The 14685-nt window shown below is 41.8% G+C and overlaps 1 protein-coding gene across 1 annotated transcript; it reads left to right on the top strand.

The window, feature by feature from the left end:
- Positions 1-3065: 3065 nt before the first annotated feature.
- On the top strand, positions 3066-13974 carry TAF1A (TATA-box binding protein associated factor, RNA polymerase I subunit A). The gene is made up of 10 exons (XM_066178213.1): positions 3066-3305; positions 4790-4959; positions 5781-5894; positions 6866-7064; positions 7768-7898; positions 8758-8916; positions 9968-10034; positions 11139-11259; positions 12324-12484; positions 13642-13974. Exons 1-10 carry the CDS (start codon positions 3164-3166, stop codon positions 13782-13784), a joined length of 1407 nt encoding a protein of 468 aa, XP_066034310.1. The 5' UTR covers positions 3066-3163; the 3' UTR covers positions 13785-13974.
- Positions 13975-14685: the final 711 nt, after the last annotated feature.

Genomic DNA, 14685 nt, shown 5'->3' on the forward strand with positions numbered 1-14685 from the left:
AGCAGTTCTTATCTCTGCTGGAGAGGAGCAGCCGCCACTTCCCCGGTGACCTCCGAGAGTTTGAGGTTACACCTGCGGTGCAGCGGGCGGAGGAGTTCATTCACCCGTGATCCCGCTGGGGAAAGTGCTGGGTTTCACAGCGAGCTTCCGAAAGCGCAGGGTTCCCCGACAGGCCCATCCTCGCCCTTCTCTAGCCGCAGATTCCACTTGTTGGCACATTTTAACTCTTGAGTGTTTGCAAGGCGAAAGATGTGCTCCTCACAAGTGTGCCTGCACTTACCATTGCCTTTTCGTCACATCCATCACCTTAATACTGCCTTAGAGATCTAAAATGGCAAAATGACTGGAGAAGTCAATGCAGATGAAGAAAACTTCCCTTTCTCTTTTTCAGATCCATGTTATTTGTTCAGCACAGTAGCCTGAGTAGACAAAGAGAATAAAAGATGCAGCTGAGAAAGAGCTGGTGAACATAAGAGAATTCTCTTGCTGGTGAATCAAATGACCAAATTTTTTTTTTCTACATTCCAGAGCAAATTCTGAAGCTGCTCCCAAAATGAATAGGCACTCACAGAACTGCTAGTCAAGGTGAACAGTTTGGGGGGGTTTTTTTGTGTTTGTCAAAGCAGCAGAGGGTTTTTTCAAGAGCTTTTAAAGAGCCCTTTTAAATGCTACATCTCAAGAGTTAGCAATCACTGTTGCAAATTGCATGTATTCCTCTTGCATCCTCATGCCTATTGATTATTCCTCCAGACTCTCATTTCCACAGTCTCATTGTACAAGGCCTTAGATCCAGGCTTAGTTACTCCTGTGTAATCTCTGAAAAATATGTGTTTCATTTTCAGCCCCCACCTAGAGCAGTTTAATACTTTAATTACACTGTGGAAAAGTGTCAAGGTAGAAACAGGTACTGGTACCTCTTTGCCCAGCATCCCATGGACAGCTTGGCATTTCTTACAGTCCTGTGTACCCCCAGGACCCACATGCTACAGGAATGCAATAATTCCTTCACCCACTGCTCATGTGGGTTCTCCAGGCCTAGTGCAGTATAGTGGCTGTAGCTCTCCTGCAATTTTGTTGACATTTTTGTGTTTCACATCTTAGAAAATAAGGTGATACCTATTTGCCTGATATTGGCTGATTAAAAGCTCTAAGAAAGCCTAACTCAGAAAATCTAGAACTTTGTCACAATTTACAATATGGAAGTAAATACATTCAAGTCACATTTTATGATAACTGTATGAGTGAAAGATAAGCATTCATTCCTCAACATTAATATCTCCTGTTGTGTAATGCCCACATTATTAGGTCCAATTTCTTGTGAAGAAAGAGCTGTATGGTTGTTTTCCATCAGTAAAAATTATCAATCTTTGCTTTATCAAAGACCAAGATAAAAGGTAATGGTGTCTGGTTGTAAAGACAAGGGCAAGAAAGGGAGATGTGAAGAAAAACAAGATCACATACTTCTTGCATAAGTCACTGCATTTATTGTGCCATAACGAGTAGCTTGCAGTTGATACATACACACAAGTTTACTACTGCAACTGTCAAGTATTTCCTACCATTTCAAGTATTTCAGGGTAATAATGTAGTAGCCACTTATTAACATACCCAGCTTTCCTCAATGTATGAAAGAAAAGAAAAATAGTTCATTTGGTTCAATTAAGATATTTCAGGCAAAATTTTCTTCCAGTCTTCAACCCCAATCTTGGAAACATGTATTCAGCTATGAATGTAGTCCCGCTGTACATGAGGTATCTTACATTTATCTACTCTTACAAAGCAGTTCTCCTATCTCTTCTGCATTAAAATATCTACTAAAGTAGCTGATACCCATTAACAAGATCAGTTAGCTAAGTTTACCTAAGGATCAGGAAACACTCACTTATGTACGACACAGGAAAATAAAAATAACAAGCCAAAAGTAAATGTCCTTGCATGCAAACGTGAGAACTTTTACCAAAAAAAGGGGCATATGTTGGATTCTGACATTAGAATACTGAACTAGCAGAAGATCAGGAGTGTTGTAGAAGTGACATCAAACTTGGGGAACACCAGTGATCAGCGAGGCACTCGCACAAGGTACAAATTATAAAGGACAGTCAAAGAAGATGACACTGATAAAGATGTGTGGCTGTGTAAGTTTATTGTCATCAGTCAAGTTAAGTTAATTATCCATTAATAACAATACTTATGAACTGAAATGCTGGCCGTTATTGGAAGAACACAGGATTAAAAATAAAAGGAAAAGCAAAGGGAGACTTCTGTTATCCCCACATTGATTTATTAAATACCATAGTAAGGTATGATATTGATGTTTAAATGCTGCAAACAACTGTTCTGCCTTGCACTATTCCCGACACTGGTTATTGATCACAGCTGAACCAGGACACTGCATCACACAAACCTCTAATCTGAACCCGTTTGTTATTTACTCACCCTCCCATGCCAGGGCAGTTTTGGAAAAAAAGAAAAAGCCCCAAAACCCAAAACCAACAAACCTCTGTGAGATCTTACGCGGTAAACTGGACTTTATACACATCAAAACAGTCCAGGGCAAACTCAGTTCCAAAGTGGTTTAAAGAAAAGTTCCGGCACAAATTTGTATAAACCAGATGGATTCCCAGGTACTCTGCGGGAGCACAGGTAACATTATTGCTCTGCAATGCACAGGATTTTAATTCGGAATCTTTGCCTTGTGTAGAGCGTTATGAGTTACAAAGGAAGAGGGAGGCAGCAATACAGCTAATGGAAGGAGCGACAGGAGGACCTCACTAATTTAGAGTAACCAGTGCGTTAGCCACGGCTCTAGTCATGCTCTGATTGTGGAACACCGAATAATAAACACCTCTCTGCCACACCGCTGCACACACCCAGCTACCCGCCGTGCTCCACGCTTGGCCGGCATCCCTCATTTCCCCGTTCCACGCGCAGAGGGAAACGGGGAATCACAGCGGAACTCCGCGCCCGCTCTCCCCTCATGGCGGTCGCGCCGCCCGCCCTCAGCGCGCAGGCGCCGCTCCCGCCCCGCGCCTCCCGGGCCGCGGCGCCTGCCGGGACCTCCCGCCCCGGCTCCCGCGGGGAGGCGCCGCCGGGAGGGGGCGGCCCGGCCGGCTCGGCCCCACGAGCTGCAAGGTGAGGTCGGAGCCCGGCTGCCCGCGGCGCCATGGACAGCTTCCTGGAGGAGGAGGATGAGGAGGCGCCGACAGTGGTGGTGGCGGGGAAGAGAAGAAGGAGGAGGAGGAGCCCCGCCGCTCAGGCGGCCTTGCAGCCGTCCCTGCACCTGCCCTTCCTGCCGCCGCAGCCGGGTAAGGGCGGAGCGTTTGTGCGTTCTCGGTGTGAACTCCTTCGTGCTGCCGTGGGAATGGTGGCACCGAGTTTCAGCTCCCGTCCGCCAAATCGTCCGCTGGCGCCGGGAAAGAGGTCCGAAATAGCCGTAGTTACGTTATACGCCAGCGATGTGCCCCTGCGGGCAGGGGGGCCCATGGTATCATTAGGAAGAGCATTGCCAGCAGGTCGAGGGAGGTGATCCTGCCCCTGTGCTCAGCCCTGGTGAGGCACATCTGGAATGCTCTGCCCAGTTTGGGCTCCTCAGGACAGGAGAAACATGGAGCTCCTGGAGAGAATCCAGCGGAGGGCACCAAGGATGATTCGGGGTCTGGAGCATCTCCTATGAGGAGAGACTGAGGGAGCTGGGCCTCTGTAGTCTGGAGAAGACTGAGGGGGGATTTCATTAATGCATACAGATATCTCAAAAGCAGGTGCCGAGGGGATGATGCCTGACTTTTCAGTGGTGCCCAGCAACAGGACATGGTGCAGTGGCCATGAACTAAAGCACTAGAAGTTTCTCCTCAGCTTGAGGGAGATTTTTATATTGAGGGTGACAGGGCACTGGAACAGCTGCCCAGGGAGTTTTTGGAGCCTCCTTCTCTGGAAACTTTCAACTCCCACCTGGACACGTTCCTGTGTCGCCTGCTCCAGGTAACCCTGCCTTGGCTGGGGCTTGGACTGAGTGATCCCTTCCAACCCTAATGGTTCTGTCTGGCTTAGCCATTGTTTGAGTTGCTCCTTTGCCTACAGCATCCAGGTAGGAGGTGTCTTGGTGAGCTCTTCATGTGCCTTCAGGTGGCTTCTTATGTATGAGCATTGTTGTAGGGTCATATAGCCATGAGCTTTAAACAGACTTCATGGGAATGAAGTTTCAGTTTCATGCTGGTTTCAGTATAAATTGAACTATTATTGAAATAAAAAGGCCAAGTGGCCTCTTTGCAGCCTTGCACTCAAATGAGAATAACTCTCTACATTTATCTTTGTGGGAATTGCTTAGCCTTTGGTACTGGCATGGTCTGTTTGTTTGTGTACATGCAAATCTGCAGCACTGTGGGATCACAAACTTAGGTGATGATTAATAAGTGAAGAGAGTAGTCCCCAAAATATGACAAAACATACTGTGAAGTTATCAAAGCACCATGGCTCCCTGATTCTAGTGGGGCAGTAGCGTGGCATTATTGGCTATTCACTGTTTCAAATGAATGGCAATTGCAAGCACAGCTGTGTGCTGCTTATGGAAAATGTCATTTCATATCACATTTCCAGCTTTTCCCATAGTCTTGCTTCCCTGTGGATTAACAGGTGTGTTTATCTTCAAAACCACAGAGCCTAAGATGACTCTCTTGACAAGATGACTTTCTTGTAGTGTCCATACAAGAAAGACTGAAATGGAGAGCATGTGGCTCTCTGAATAAGGGCTGTGACAGCTGTGGGCTCAGTTCATTTTTGTTTATTTGTTTAGTATCTTCCAATGAACACAAGTTAAACTTCAAGGAGAGCAAGGAAGCATGTTTAAGTTTCATTCAGGATGCCTTGCTCCAAAAGCAGTGGAAAAGGGCTGCAGAGTTCCTGACGTGCTATGTTGAGTCGCTAGAGAAGGACTATTCCAGAGAGCACATTGGTCCATCAGAGGTAAGTCCATGTTCCTTATCTGGGTTCTTTTGCAGTTGAAAAAATATTTGCAAAGCAGCATCTGTGTACTTCAGGACCAACATCTGTCTTAATTAGCTAATCACAGGCTTGATTTTTATTTATAGATTCTTGACACAACAAAAGAAAACTTGGCTTGGTATAAGTTCAGCAGTGGATCTATGAGAAGTCCAAGTAGTCTTCTAAAATGGAAAAGCAGTAAATGTTTTTGGTTCTGGCATGCCATAGGTCAGAATCTGTTTGCAAGTTGGTGGTTTATTTAGGTTGTTACCAGCTCTTCCAGCAGCTGCAAATCTCCTTTCAGGTGTTGAGATGGAAGCAGGTGGAAGGAGAAGAATCAGAGCTTTTATATAAATGGAGTACTTGAATATGGCTAGCTTGCAGACCTTGGAAACAAGTGCATGCAGCTGGGGAGCCACATCAACTTGGAAATAATCTTTGCTATTGAGTTCAAAGAGTTGTGCATACCTAGTGTCTTAGTGGGGTCATATCAAAGAAGGACATAATTTTTCAGTGAAGGGAGGAGGAACCCTCTGGCATGCACTTTTCATAAGCTCTTGTGGAGTGCTGCATTTATAGTGAGCAATTCAACCACCTACTGAATGACTCTACAAGTCCCACTGGATGAGTAGGTAGGTTACTATAAATGTAGTTAATGCTTTGTAGTATTTTTTTATTTGCAGTTCAAATGTACATTTTTCATGTCCTACAGTGACTATAAGTTTAATAAGACTGTATATGATGTCTGTTGCCATTTTTGTTTGATTTTGATTGGTTTTGATTTTCTTTCTCCCCATTAATAGATGATTTGGAGAGTAGGAACTGAAATTTTGTGGCATCATTCCCAAAGCAGCATGAAAGAGTTCAACTGTTTCATGGAACAGATGAAAACTTTAGGAGTAAAAAGGTACTTGAAGGTGAGTGTGCTTAAAGCAGCCCTGATGATTTTTCACATTTACCTGGACACTTACTTGAATATTAATTTCCAAATATCTTTTGAAATGTACTACTGACATTAGTGTCAAAAACATTCAAACCAGATGTTTGAATTATCAATTGCATGATATTTGAAGGTCGTTTTATTCCTAACCTTCTCTCATTTGGTCAGTATCTTTGATCACAGATGCATGGTCTCAGTCCTTAGAAGTGCTTAAAAACCCTTTAATTAAACTTTTAATATGAATTTGAAACAGTCAAAGTCATTTTCATGCATGTCTTAATGACATGTAAATATAAATAATTACCTGCTAAGTTTTATTTCCAGCCTTTAATTTGACCACTGTGCTTCTGACTAAACATTTGTACTTAAATTTTGCCTCATTACCCTCTCACTTTTTGAGTAGCTAATTTGATTATAAAACTGCATGTTGTGCACACCTGTGTCACATAGCTGTAAGGGTTTTTTTATGTTTTTTTTTTTTCCTGTGGTGGTTCACTCAAACCTATACTGTTTTGGTTTTCTTGGCTGTTTCTCACTTGGGATGGTGCTTCTGTCTTTTATTCTGTTGTTAAAGGTCCTCAGAAGAAGTTCCACACAAGGGTTTTCTGGAGCTGACTGAAGGTTTAGGCTTCTATCAAATAATGCCCAATCAACATGGTAGGGTGGTAGGGCATCCCTCTTTCAGATGCTCTGAAAAATCAGCAAATGCAGCCCAGCTGGGTTTCCTCAGGTCATTTTTAGATCTTCTGAAACAGGCACAGCACTTGTTAAAGACAAGCAGGTTTTTGAGACAACACAAATAATTTAAATTCTTCATTACCTGTGTCTGCAATATTTTTTATGCGTGTCAGTAAGTCTCCTCTTTCTCTGCACATGTACATTGCTGTATTGCTGAGAATCTCTGTGTTTGAGTGTGAAATGCTGTGGTTTGGACTGTTTGGGTTGCAGGTCTGCTTGGAGCATGTCTTTCATCTCCTCTGTGATGGGCAAATAGATGAAGCCTACCAGAACCTGTCCCTAGCAGAAAGCTGGAGGTTTGGAGAGCAAACAGCCATTCAGGATAAGGAAATGAAGCTGGTTCAGGCTTACAGGGGGCTCTTGGACTACTACAACTGGTCTAAGCAGAAAAACATCCTGTTAGAGAATGGTAAGTGTTTTTTGGATTGAGCCATAGCTTCAGCTTGCTCATGTAGATGCCATGGTTTGCAATGGCACCTTTTCCTTTACTAGACTTCAGTGTGTGCTGGTGTGGCTGGTACAGAATTCTGTGTCAGCAGTGATGATGGTTCCAAAACAGCACTTTCTGAAGTGCCCTGAAATGCTCTTCTGAAGCTCTTTCTCCCCATGTCAAGCCAGCATCACCTAAAATCATGATCAAAGGAATGCATTCCCTTAAAGCTTAATAGGTGTGCAAGTGCTTGATTGCTGGAATGCTGAGTGATAGCAAAGCCCTCAACAGTTGTGTTTGAATTTCAGTTTCCTTAAAGATGTGGAAGTTGCTACACGTGTCACATCTGGTTCTAGATATACCTACTGTCAGTGTTTCATCACTTACACTAGATCTTCTGTTTCTCTGAAAAAACAGATGTTGAATTTGGATTATGGACCTTGTGCTGGTAGCATCTTCTCTTGGAGAACAACACATTGTGCTTCATGAGTTGAAATTGATTATGAATTTCAATGAGGAACAGGAAAATTTCTTGTTTCAATACCAAGGAGTCTTTTCTTAAAAGTTCTCTGACTGGAGTCCTTGCTTAGCAAAATGTGATCATCCCTTAGGTGCAGCACTTCAAGATCCATGTGCTTGGCAGAGTTTAATAACTTTGTGACCTTCCTTTGTGTTTTGGTAGGTGAGGATGGATTTTCAGACTTGGCTGTGGAGCAGGAAATGCATGGTTACTTTCGGAAGGCAGCAGTGAACTTGAAAGAGATTATTAAAATACCTGGAGTCTGGGACATCTTTGTGAAATGCTATGTGGATGTAAGGGCATGTTTTACGGATGGCTTCCTTTTGTGTTTGTTTCCCTGTCTAATTTTCATTAAGATGCCCATGTGCAGATTATTTTCTTTGTGTGTGAGTGAAAACAAAGTATTTCAAAAGCAACACGTTTGTATGTGCAAGTCACTGGCTTTGATGTAGAGCACAGTGTTCTCCTGGTAGAGCTGCAGAGCCTGAGCAGAGTACAAAAAGAGCTTTTGTCTGTGCATTGTCAAGAAAAAGAAATAGACAAACAGCTTACATGTTTTGTTTCTGTGGTGCTGCAGAAATTGGAGCATAGCTGCTTTAGTTTAAATTCCTGAAAACACTTTCTCTGATTTTTGGCAGGGCAATGTTTTCTCTGGATACACAAAATGTTAGAGATCCCAAATATGCAGCCCCTCTGTGTTTTGGTTTGGGTTTTTGAAATACTTACTTAGGATTTGTAACTAAGAATTAATAATTTTAAAGAGATCTTTTACTTTTTGTAAACGCTGAAAAGCTTTGACTTCTCTAAGCACGTCTTAAGAATTTTCCTTGGTGCTGTCATCTGCCAAGTTCTGTCTTTAGAGATAGGGCAGGTGCCTTTGGCATCTCTTTCCAGTGAGCAAGTGATGGTAATCCTTTGATAATTAAAAAGGGTTAAGGCATTTTCTCCCAGAGTAGCTGCTGTGTGTGAATTCTTTTCTCTCTGTGCTGAGAGCAGCCAGTAAAATTAAGACAGGCAGGTATCTAATTATCTAATATGCATTATCCTACGTGCTCTTAGATACAGACTGTGCTATTGGATGGCTCTGTGGCAGTCCCAAATTATTGTTTGGTTGCCTGTATCTGACAAACTAATGGCAGACTTAAATTCCAGTTGTTGGAGTTCTATGGAGACCACAACGAGGCCCGCCAGGTGTTAAATGAATATGCCTACAACTCCAAGTTCCCTGCTAACCCCAATGCTCATGTCTACCTCTATCAGTTCCTCAAGAGGCAGCGTGAACCGAAGAAATCCCTCATATCTGCACTGAAGGTAGGTATCCCTTAGGAGATACAGTCTGTTTCAGTCATGTGGTGGTCTGACAGCTTGCTTGAGCTCTATTACATTACTTATCCTGTTGTGTTCTTTGTGGGAAGTAGAGGGTTAGAGGGAAGTTAGTGGGAGGGAGCAGAATCCTTTACTGTCCTTGAATTCCAGTTCTTGTTTTGCCTTTAACTGGAATATCCTATCACTTAAAGTCAGTAAGCAAGCTCAGCGATCATGTTCACGTGATTCCAGAAGTCTGTATCAGCAGTCTTGTGCATAGCATGCATTGATTCTCTTACTGTTTGATCTTTACAATATTGTACAAATCATTAACTGCCTGCTCTTTCACATATTGATCCGTTCTAGCAATTAGTTTCTTTGCTTTTTTTCAAGGAGCTGTGCATTAAAGCTAAAATCTAATGTCTGCTGATTGTTGGCAGACAAGACCTAGTTGGGTAAAGCTTTTAAATTCCTGCTTTCCTTGCCCTTGGTACTGCTTTCAAACCATGTTTTGCCACTGGATGGCACTAATGTGCTTTTGGTAGCATGTTGTTTAAAAACAGGTTTGTAAGGCTGTTTTGTCTGGTTTAGACGTAGAAACTGTAGCAGATTCGTTTGAAGTTCTCCTGGATGCATTTTAGCGGTGGCTTTAGACATGAGTCTCTTACAAAAGAGAGATAAATCATAGAAGTGGTTTGTAAGTCCAGAAACTGATCCAATGCACAGAGCAGTGGACAGGAGAGCTAGAACTGTCCTAGGGAGAAAAGGACATTGCCTTCACAAAAGGGGACACTGGATATGGATTTTGACTGCTCCTTCAGAATGCTGTATTTGTTTGTCAGCAGCCATCAAGGTGTTTATCCATGGTGTCACAGATGTGCAAAATGAACCTAGAGATCCATTCTTTATATCAAGGCACCAAAGTACCAGATTGCTTAATTTTTCTGAACTAAAAGCACCCAAAGCTCTGAAGCCTCTGCTTTTCTTGGTCAGATAGAAGTCTTCAAAGGCTTTCACATTAAAATAACCTATCTGGGTTTTGTCTTTTATTTTTCAGATCTTGCATGATATTGTTCCCTCACATGAACTAATGATAGATTTTAATACCATGCTTCAAAAATCAAGTAAGTCTTTACCTTTGTTCATTTCATTTATGCTACTACTTTACTTTCAGCAAACTATTCTGGATTATCCTACAGCCTTCTTTCTGCTATTGAAAGTAGTTTTGTTTCTTAAGAAATAATCCCCAAAAATGAACTCAAATTCCAATTTTCCAATCACCATAACCTCTTAGTTGGATGTATAAACAGTCATTTACAAACATGTGTAAATAAATGCCTTTCTCATTTTAAAGGCTGAGCAAAGCAAACCATTGTAAGGCCCAGGCAGGATCTCAAAACTTTTTTTAGGTACCCTACTCCAAATTCTAAGGTCTCCATTCCCTTTTTGGGATCTCTGTTTTATTTATTCTGATTTTTCTTGGAATACATCTATTCTTTAGTTCATTGTTGCTGATCAAACAACAAAATTTTCCTTCTCTTTAAGGGAGCATTATCTCCAAACTGGTAGAAAAGTCTTCCAATTTGAAGAATATTTTTCCCCATGCTGATCAATTGTATTCCAAGCTGTCTGTCTTCTTGTGGCTTGATATGTCCCAGCAGGTCAACAGATTGGTGAAATGTACATAAAGATTGTTCTCTCTTCTGATATTATGAGGTTTAATGGCTTTAAACTGACTGGGGGAGGTTTAGGAGAGAATTTGGGAAGAAATTCTTGATTGTCAGAGTGGTGAGGCCCTGGCACAGGTTGCCCAGAGAAGCTGTGGATGCCCCATCCCTGCAAGTGTTCAGTGCTGGGATGGATGGGGCTCTGAGCAACCTGGTCTAGTAGAAGGTGTCTCTGCCCATGGCAGGGGTTGGAACTTGATGGTTTTTAAGGTCCCTCTCCAACCCAAACCATTTTATGATTTTTCTTTGGGAGGGGGAAAAATAGACCTTTTGTCTGAAACCTTTTTTTTCAGTTCATGTGTGACACATTTGCCAGCTTTTCATAACTCATGAGAACAGTCTTGAGTTTTTAAAGAAATTTATACCAATAAACATAATTTAGGTTTAAAGCAGCAGCATTTGGGGGGGCGGCAGAATGGAGAACTGTGCCTTGCACTTGTGCCTCACTAATGAGTTCATCCTGATCTGTGTAATTCATTAATCAGCCTCATCTTTTTCCAGAGAAAAGAAAAAAACGTCGACTGGGCCTAGAAGTTATTTTTGCAGCCTTGGATTATGCTGGCTGGAAAGAAAATGCAAAAGCATGGAGCTGTTTGGCTAGACAGGTGAAACGAATTGTAATGTAAGTAGCTCTGATGCAGTGTGTTGAAACGAATGTGTCAAGTCTCCACCTTTGGGCAGTGGACACAGTGACCCTCTGTGCTCTAACTTTGCCTTCATTTTTGCCTTTCATACATGACTTCAGAGTGTCTTGAAATATATCTTGTTCACTGTATTGGAATGTCACTTCCCTGTTGCAGTTTTGTAGAATCCTAGAATAGTTTGGGTAGGAAGGGACCTTAAAGATCATCTTGTTCCAGCCCCCCTTCCATGGGCAGGGACACCTCCCACTAGAGCAGTGTAGTGGGCTGACCATGGCTGGATGCCAGGCACCCACCAAAGCTGCTCTATCCCTCCCCTCTGCTACTGGATGGGGAGAGAAAACATGACAAAGTGTTCATGGGTTGAGAGACGGACAGGGTGAGACCACTCACCAAATACTATATTGGGCAAAAGAGACCCAGGGCCTCACCATCTAAGTGAAGAATTTCTTCCTAGTATCTAATCTAAACCTGTCAGTTTAAAGCCATTCCTCATTGTCCTGTCTCTAGCTACCCTTGCAAAAACTCCTTCTTCATGTTTCTTGTAGTTCCCTTGAGGGGCTGGAAGGAGTTTGTGTTGCTGAAATGCTTGGTTTAAGGGTGTTTTTGCCTAACAGTAATAACTGTTTGGGATAAGTTAGTCTTTGAGTATGGCTGGAGTAACACAAACCTTTCCTAAGGACAAAGCAACCCCTTCATACCACTCATTTTTTGACAAACCTGGAGAAACTTCCATATTACCATTGACAAACTGGCACACAAGTGAAAGGCTTGCTTCATTTCACACCATAATCTGTGTTATTACCAAAGCTTAATAAGACTGCTAGAGATCACTTCCAGCCTCACAAGTGTTGCCAGGCATTAAAACAATTATTAATTTTATATAAAAATGCTTGTATTAGTGTTTTAGTTTCAGTATAAAGCCAGTGTGTCTATGTTGGCAATTTAGGAGACTTGTAGCAAGCTGATTGTAACATTCAGTGTCTCCTATTAATCTTTCCATCACAATTTAACCTCTTCTGTAACATGTTTAACCTTTTTCCAGCTCTGAGAAGCATCTTGACTGGATCAAGCAAGAGTGGAGCTCCAGGAAGGACTGGTGGCCAGCCTTCCATTTTAGCCGTTACTTGGCAAAAAGGAATTGGCAGGAAAATAAAAGCCTTTCATATGAAAAAGCTCTTGTGGCTGGAATCCTATTGGGAAAGGGTACACATTTTCTTTTTTTCTTTTCATTACATAGAACAAAAATAATGTCTAGTTCTAGCCCTAATAACATGGGATGCAGCTGATCTGCTGCCTGGAAGAAATGCAGTTTCTTCCTTCTAAAAGAGATTCTTGTCTTTGGAGCTGAATGTGAAAGGTATTTAAATTGGTTTGATATTTAACAATGAGGCAACTGGTCTCATCGTTTTATCTGGCCTTGTTGAGCAGCCACAATACTATTTGTCTTTTTTGACCTTCAAACCATAACTCTAAAAGTGCACAACACCTTCCTGAGGGAATATTGTGAGGACTGCAGGGAGTTTTTTTGCTGGACGCCAGCCTAGGCAGTGTCTCAGCAATACTGGGGGTCAGCCGGTCATTAAGGATCACAGGGCTGTTGTAATGCAGAAAAGAGGAGGGAGGGTCTTGAATGAAAACCATCGGCAATTTGTTAAGAAGGTGAAGATCATTACCTCTTTAGTGGCATTATTTGAAATGCTGTCAAAACCAATGGGAGGATCAGGCCAAGAATCGGCTGCAAAATTGAGAATGGGAATGTGGTGTGGAGACAATGGCTTGTGCACTGGTTTGGACTTCTGGTTGATAGGCAACTTCTTCATTGTCAGCTTTTCTATAACTTTTTCTTCTGCATTTCACAGAACAATTTCTCATATTGGAAGCTCTTTGGGTATTTTTTGTTTTGCTTTCAGTAGTATCAGATATCTCCCTTTTATTTCCAGATGGCTCATAAAATCATTCCAGTTCAGATTTTCTTGAATGAAGTTTCAGTACTTATTGGTGTCTATGTGAGCCTCTCTTTTCCTTATCCAGCATAATAAATTAATGTGTGATATAAATGCTGCTTTATACTCCTGAAATTTCATGTTCTGATCTAATTGGCAGAACAAAAATGAAAGAGAAAAAAAGTATTTTGCAAGATAACAGGCATTTAAATGCATGTAGAATGTTTGCTGGGCTAAGTGAGGATAGATTATTTAATGCTGCAGTTAGTTATGTGTCTAATGAGCATGTCTTGGGTTTTAATACCTTTAATGACTGAAAAGTTTCTTAGCTGTTTGCATATTATTTAAACAGTGAAAGCATTTTGTATTTGGTTGTATCATGGTATAATTTAGAGTTGGTTTTTTTTCTTTCCTTAGGTTGCAAATACTTTAAATATGTATCACGCCAAGGCTGCAAAGCTCAGCTGAAAAGGTTTCGGATGCTGAAGAAGTTTGTGAACAGGCACAACCCTGTCTACCTGAGAATATCTGGTCCTCCAGATTGCTCTGTTCAGCCCTGATGAGAAGGTGTCCTTAAGGTTCTTGGTGTACTTTTTCCTCTCTGTAAAACTAATGTCTGTGTTGGTGCTACTTCAAAACTTCTAGGCAGACCCTATTGACTCAGTACTAGACTTTTTTTTTTAAATATATATATTTATGTAAAAACGCTTTGGTTTGTATTTATTTTATAATAAAATGAATATAAATCAACTGAGAATGTCAAAGAATTTCTGTAATGTTACTCTCATATTTGTGTGAAGTGCAAACAGTGTTGGTTTCAAATACATCTTGAAAGAGCAGGGGCACAGAAATACTGAGACATCCTCTACCTGCTGGAAGAGACTTTTCTTTGCAGTCATGCCCATGAGTCGAAATGTGCGGTGTTGCTGTGTTTGGAAAGCAAATGTTGATGTGTTATCACAAACCAAAGTTCCAGTTTGCTTGAAAACAACAACGAAATGATTTCCACATACTACGTCTGTTTTAATGCCAGATCTGTAGAATCTGGAGGGTGAAGTGCTTGAACCTCCCTCTGGGATTGAAATAAAGATGTCTTTAGCAGCAGAGCAGCTTATGGGTAAGTACAGCTGTGCTTTTTAAAAACTCAGTGCTTATCTAGGATTTTGGTCTGGGTTTACAAGGGTCTTGTGAGAAGTGCCTTAAGCCAATGTGTCTTAAACATTAAGTGAAACACTTGCTGTAACTGTATTTTGTAAAAGGCAATTACTCATCATTCCCAACCCTAGAGCTCGTTTGCTTCTGACTCCCTAAGAATGCTGCTGCCTCACTGTGTAACAGTCAGGGGGTTGTGTTGGAAATCTTCAGCTGCGTTTGGACTATTTTAATTTAGATTGCGAAGTTTCAAAATGTTCATCCCCAGCATCCCATAAGGTGTCCCCCAGCCCTGGGAATCAACCCCTC

This window comes from Chamaea fasciata, unplaced genomic scaffold, assembly GCF_029207755.1.
Source record: "Chamaea fasciata isolate MVZ Bird 193981 ecotype frontalis unplaced genomic scaffold, bChaFas1.0.hap1 SCAF_3, whole genome shotgun sequence".
In the NCBI taxonomy this organism is placed as follows: domain Eukaryota; kingdom Metazoa; phylum Chordata; class Aves; order Passeriformes; family Sylviidae; genus Chamaea; species Chamaea fasciata.

Coding starts and splice junctions, on each gene's coding strand:
- TAF1A (XM_066178213.1), top strand. CDS start 3,164: ATGGACAGCTTCCTGGAGGAGGAGGATGAGGAGGCGCCGACAGTGGTG. Junction 5,895..6,865: donor GAGTAAAAAGGTACTTGAAG/GTGAGTGTGCTT, acceptor TTTGGGTTGCAG/GTCTGCTTGGAGCATGTCTT. Junction 11,260..12,323: donor CAGGTGAAACGAATTGTAAT/GTAAGTAGCTCT, acceptor ACCTTTTTCCAG/CTCTGAGAAGCATCTTGACT.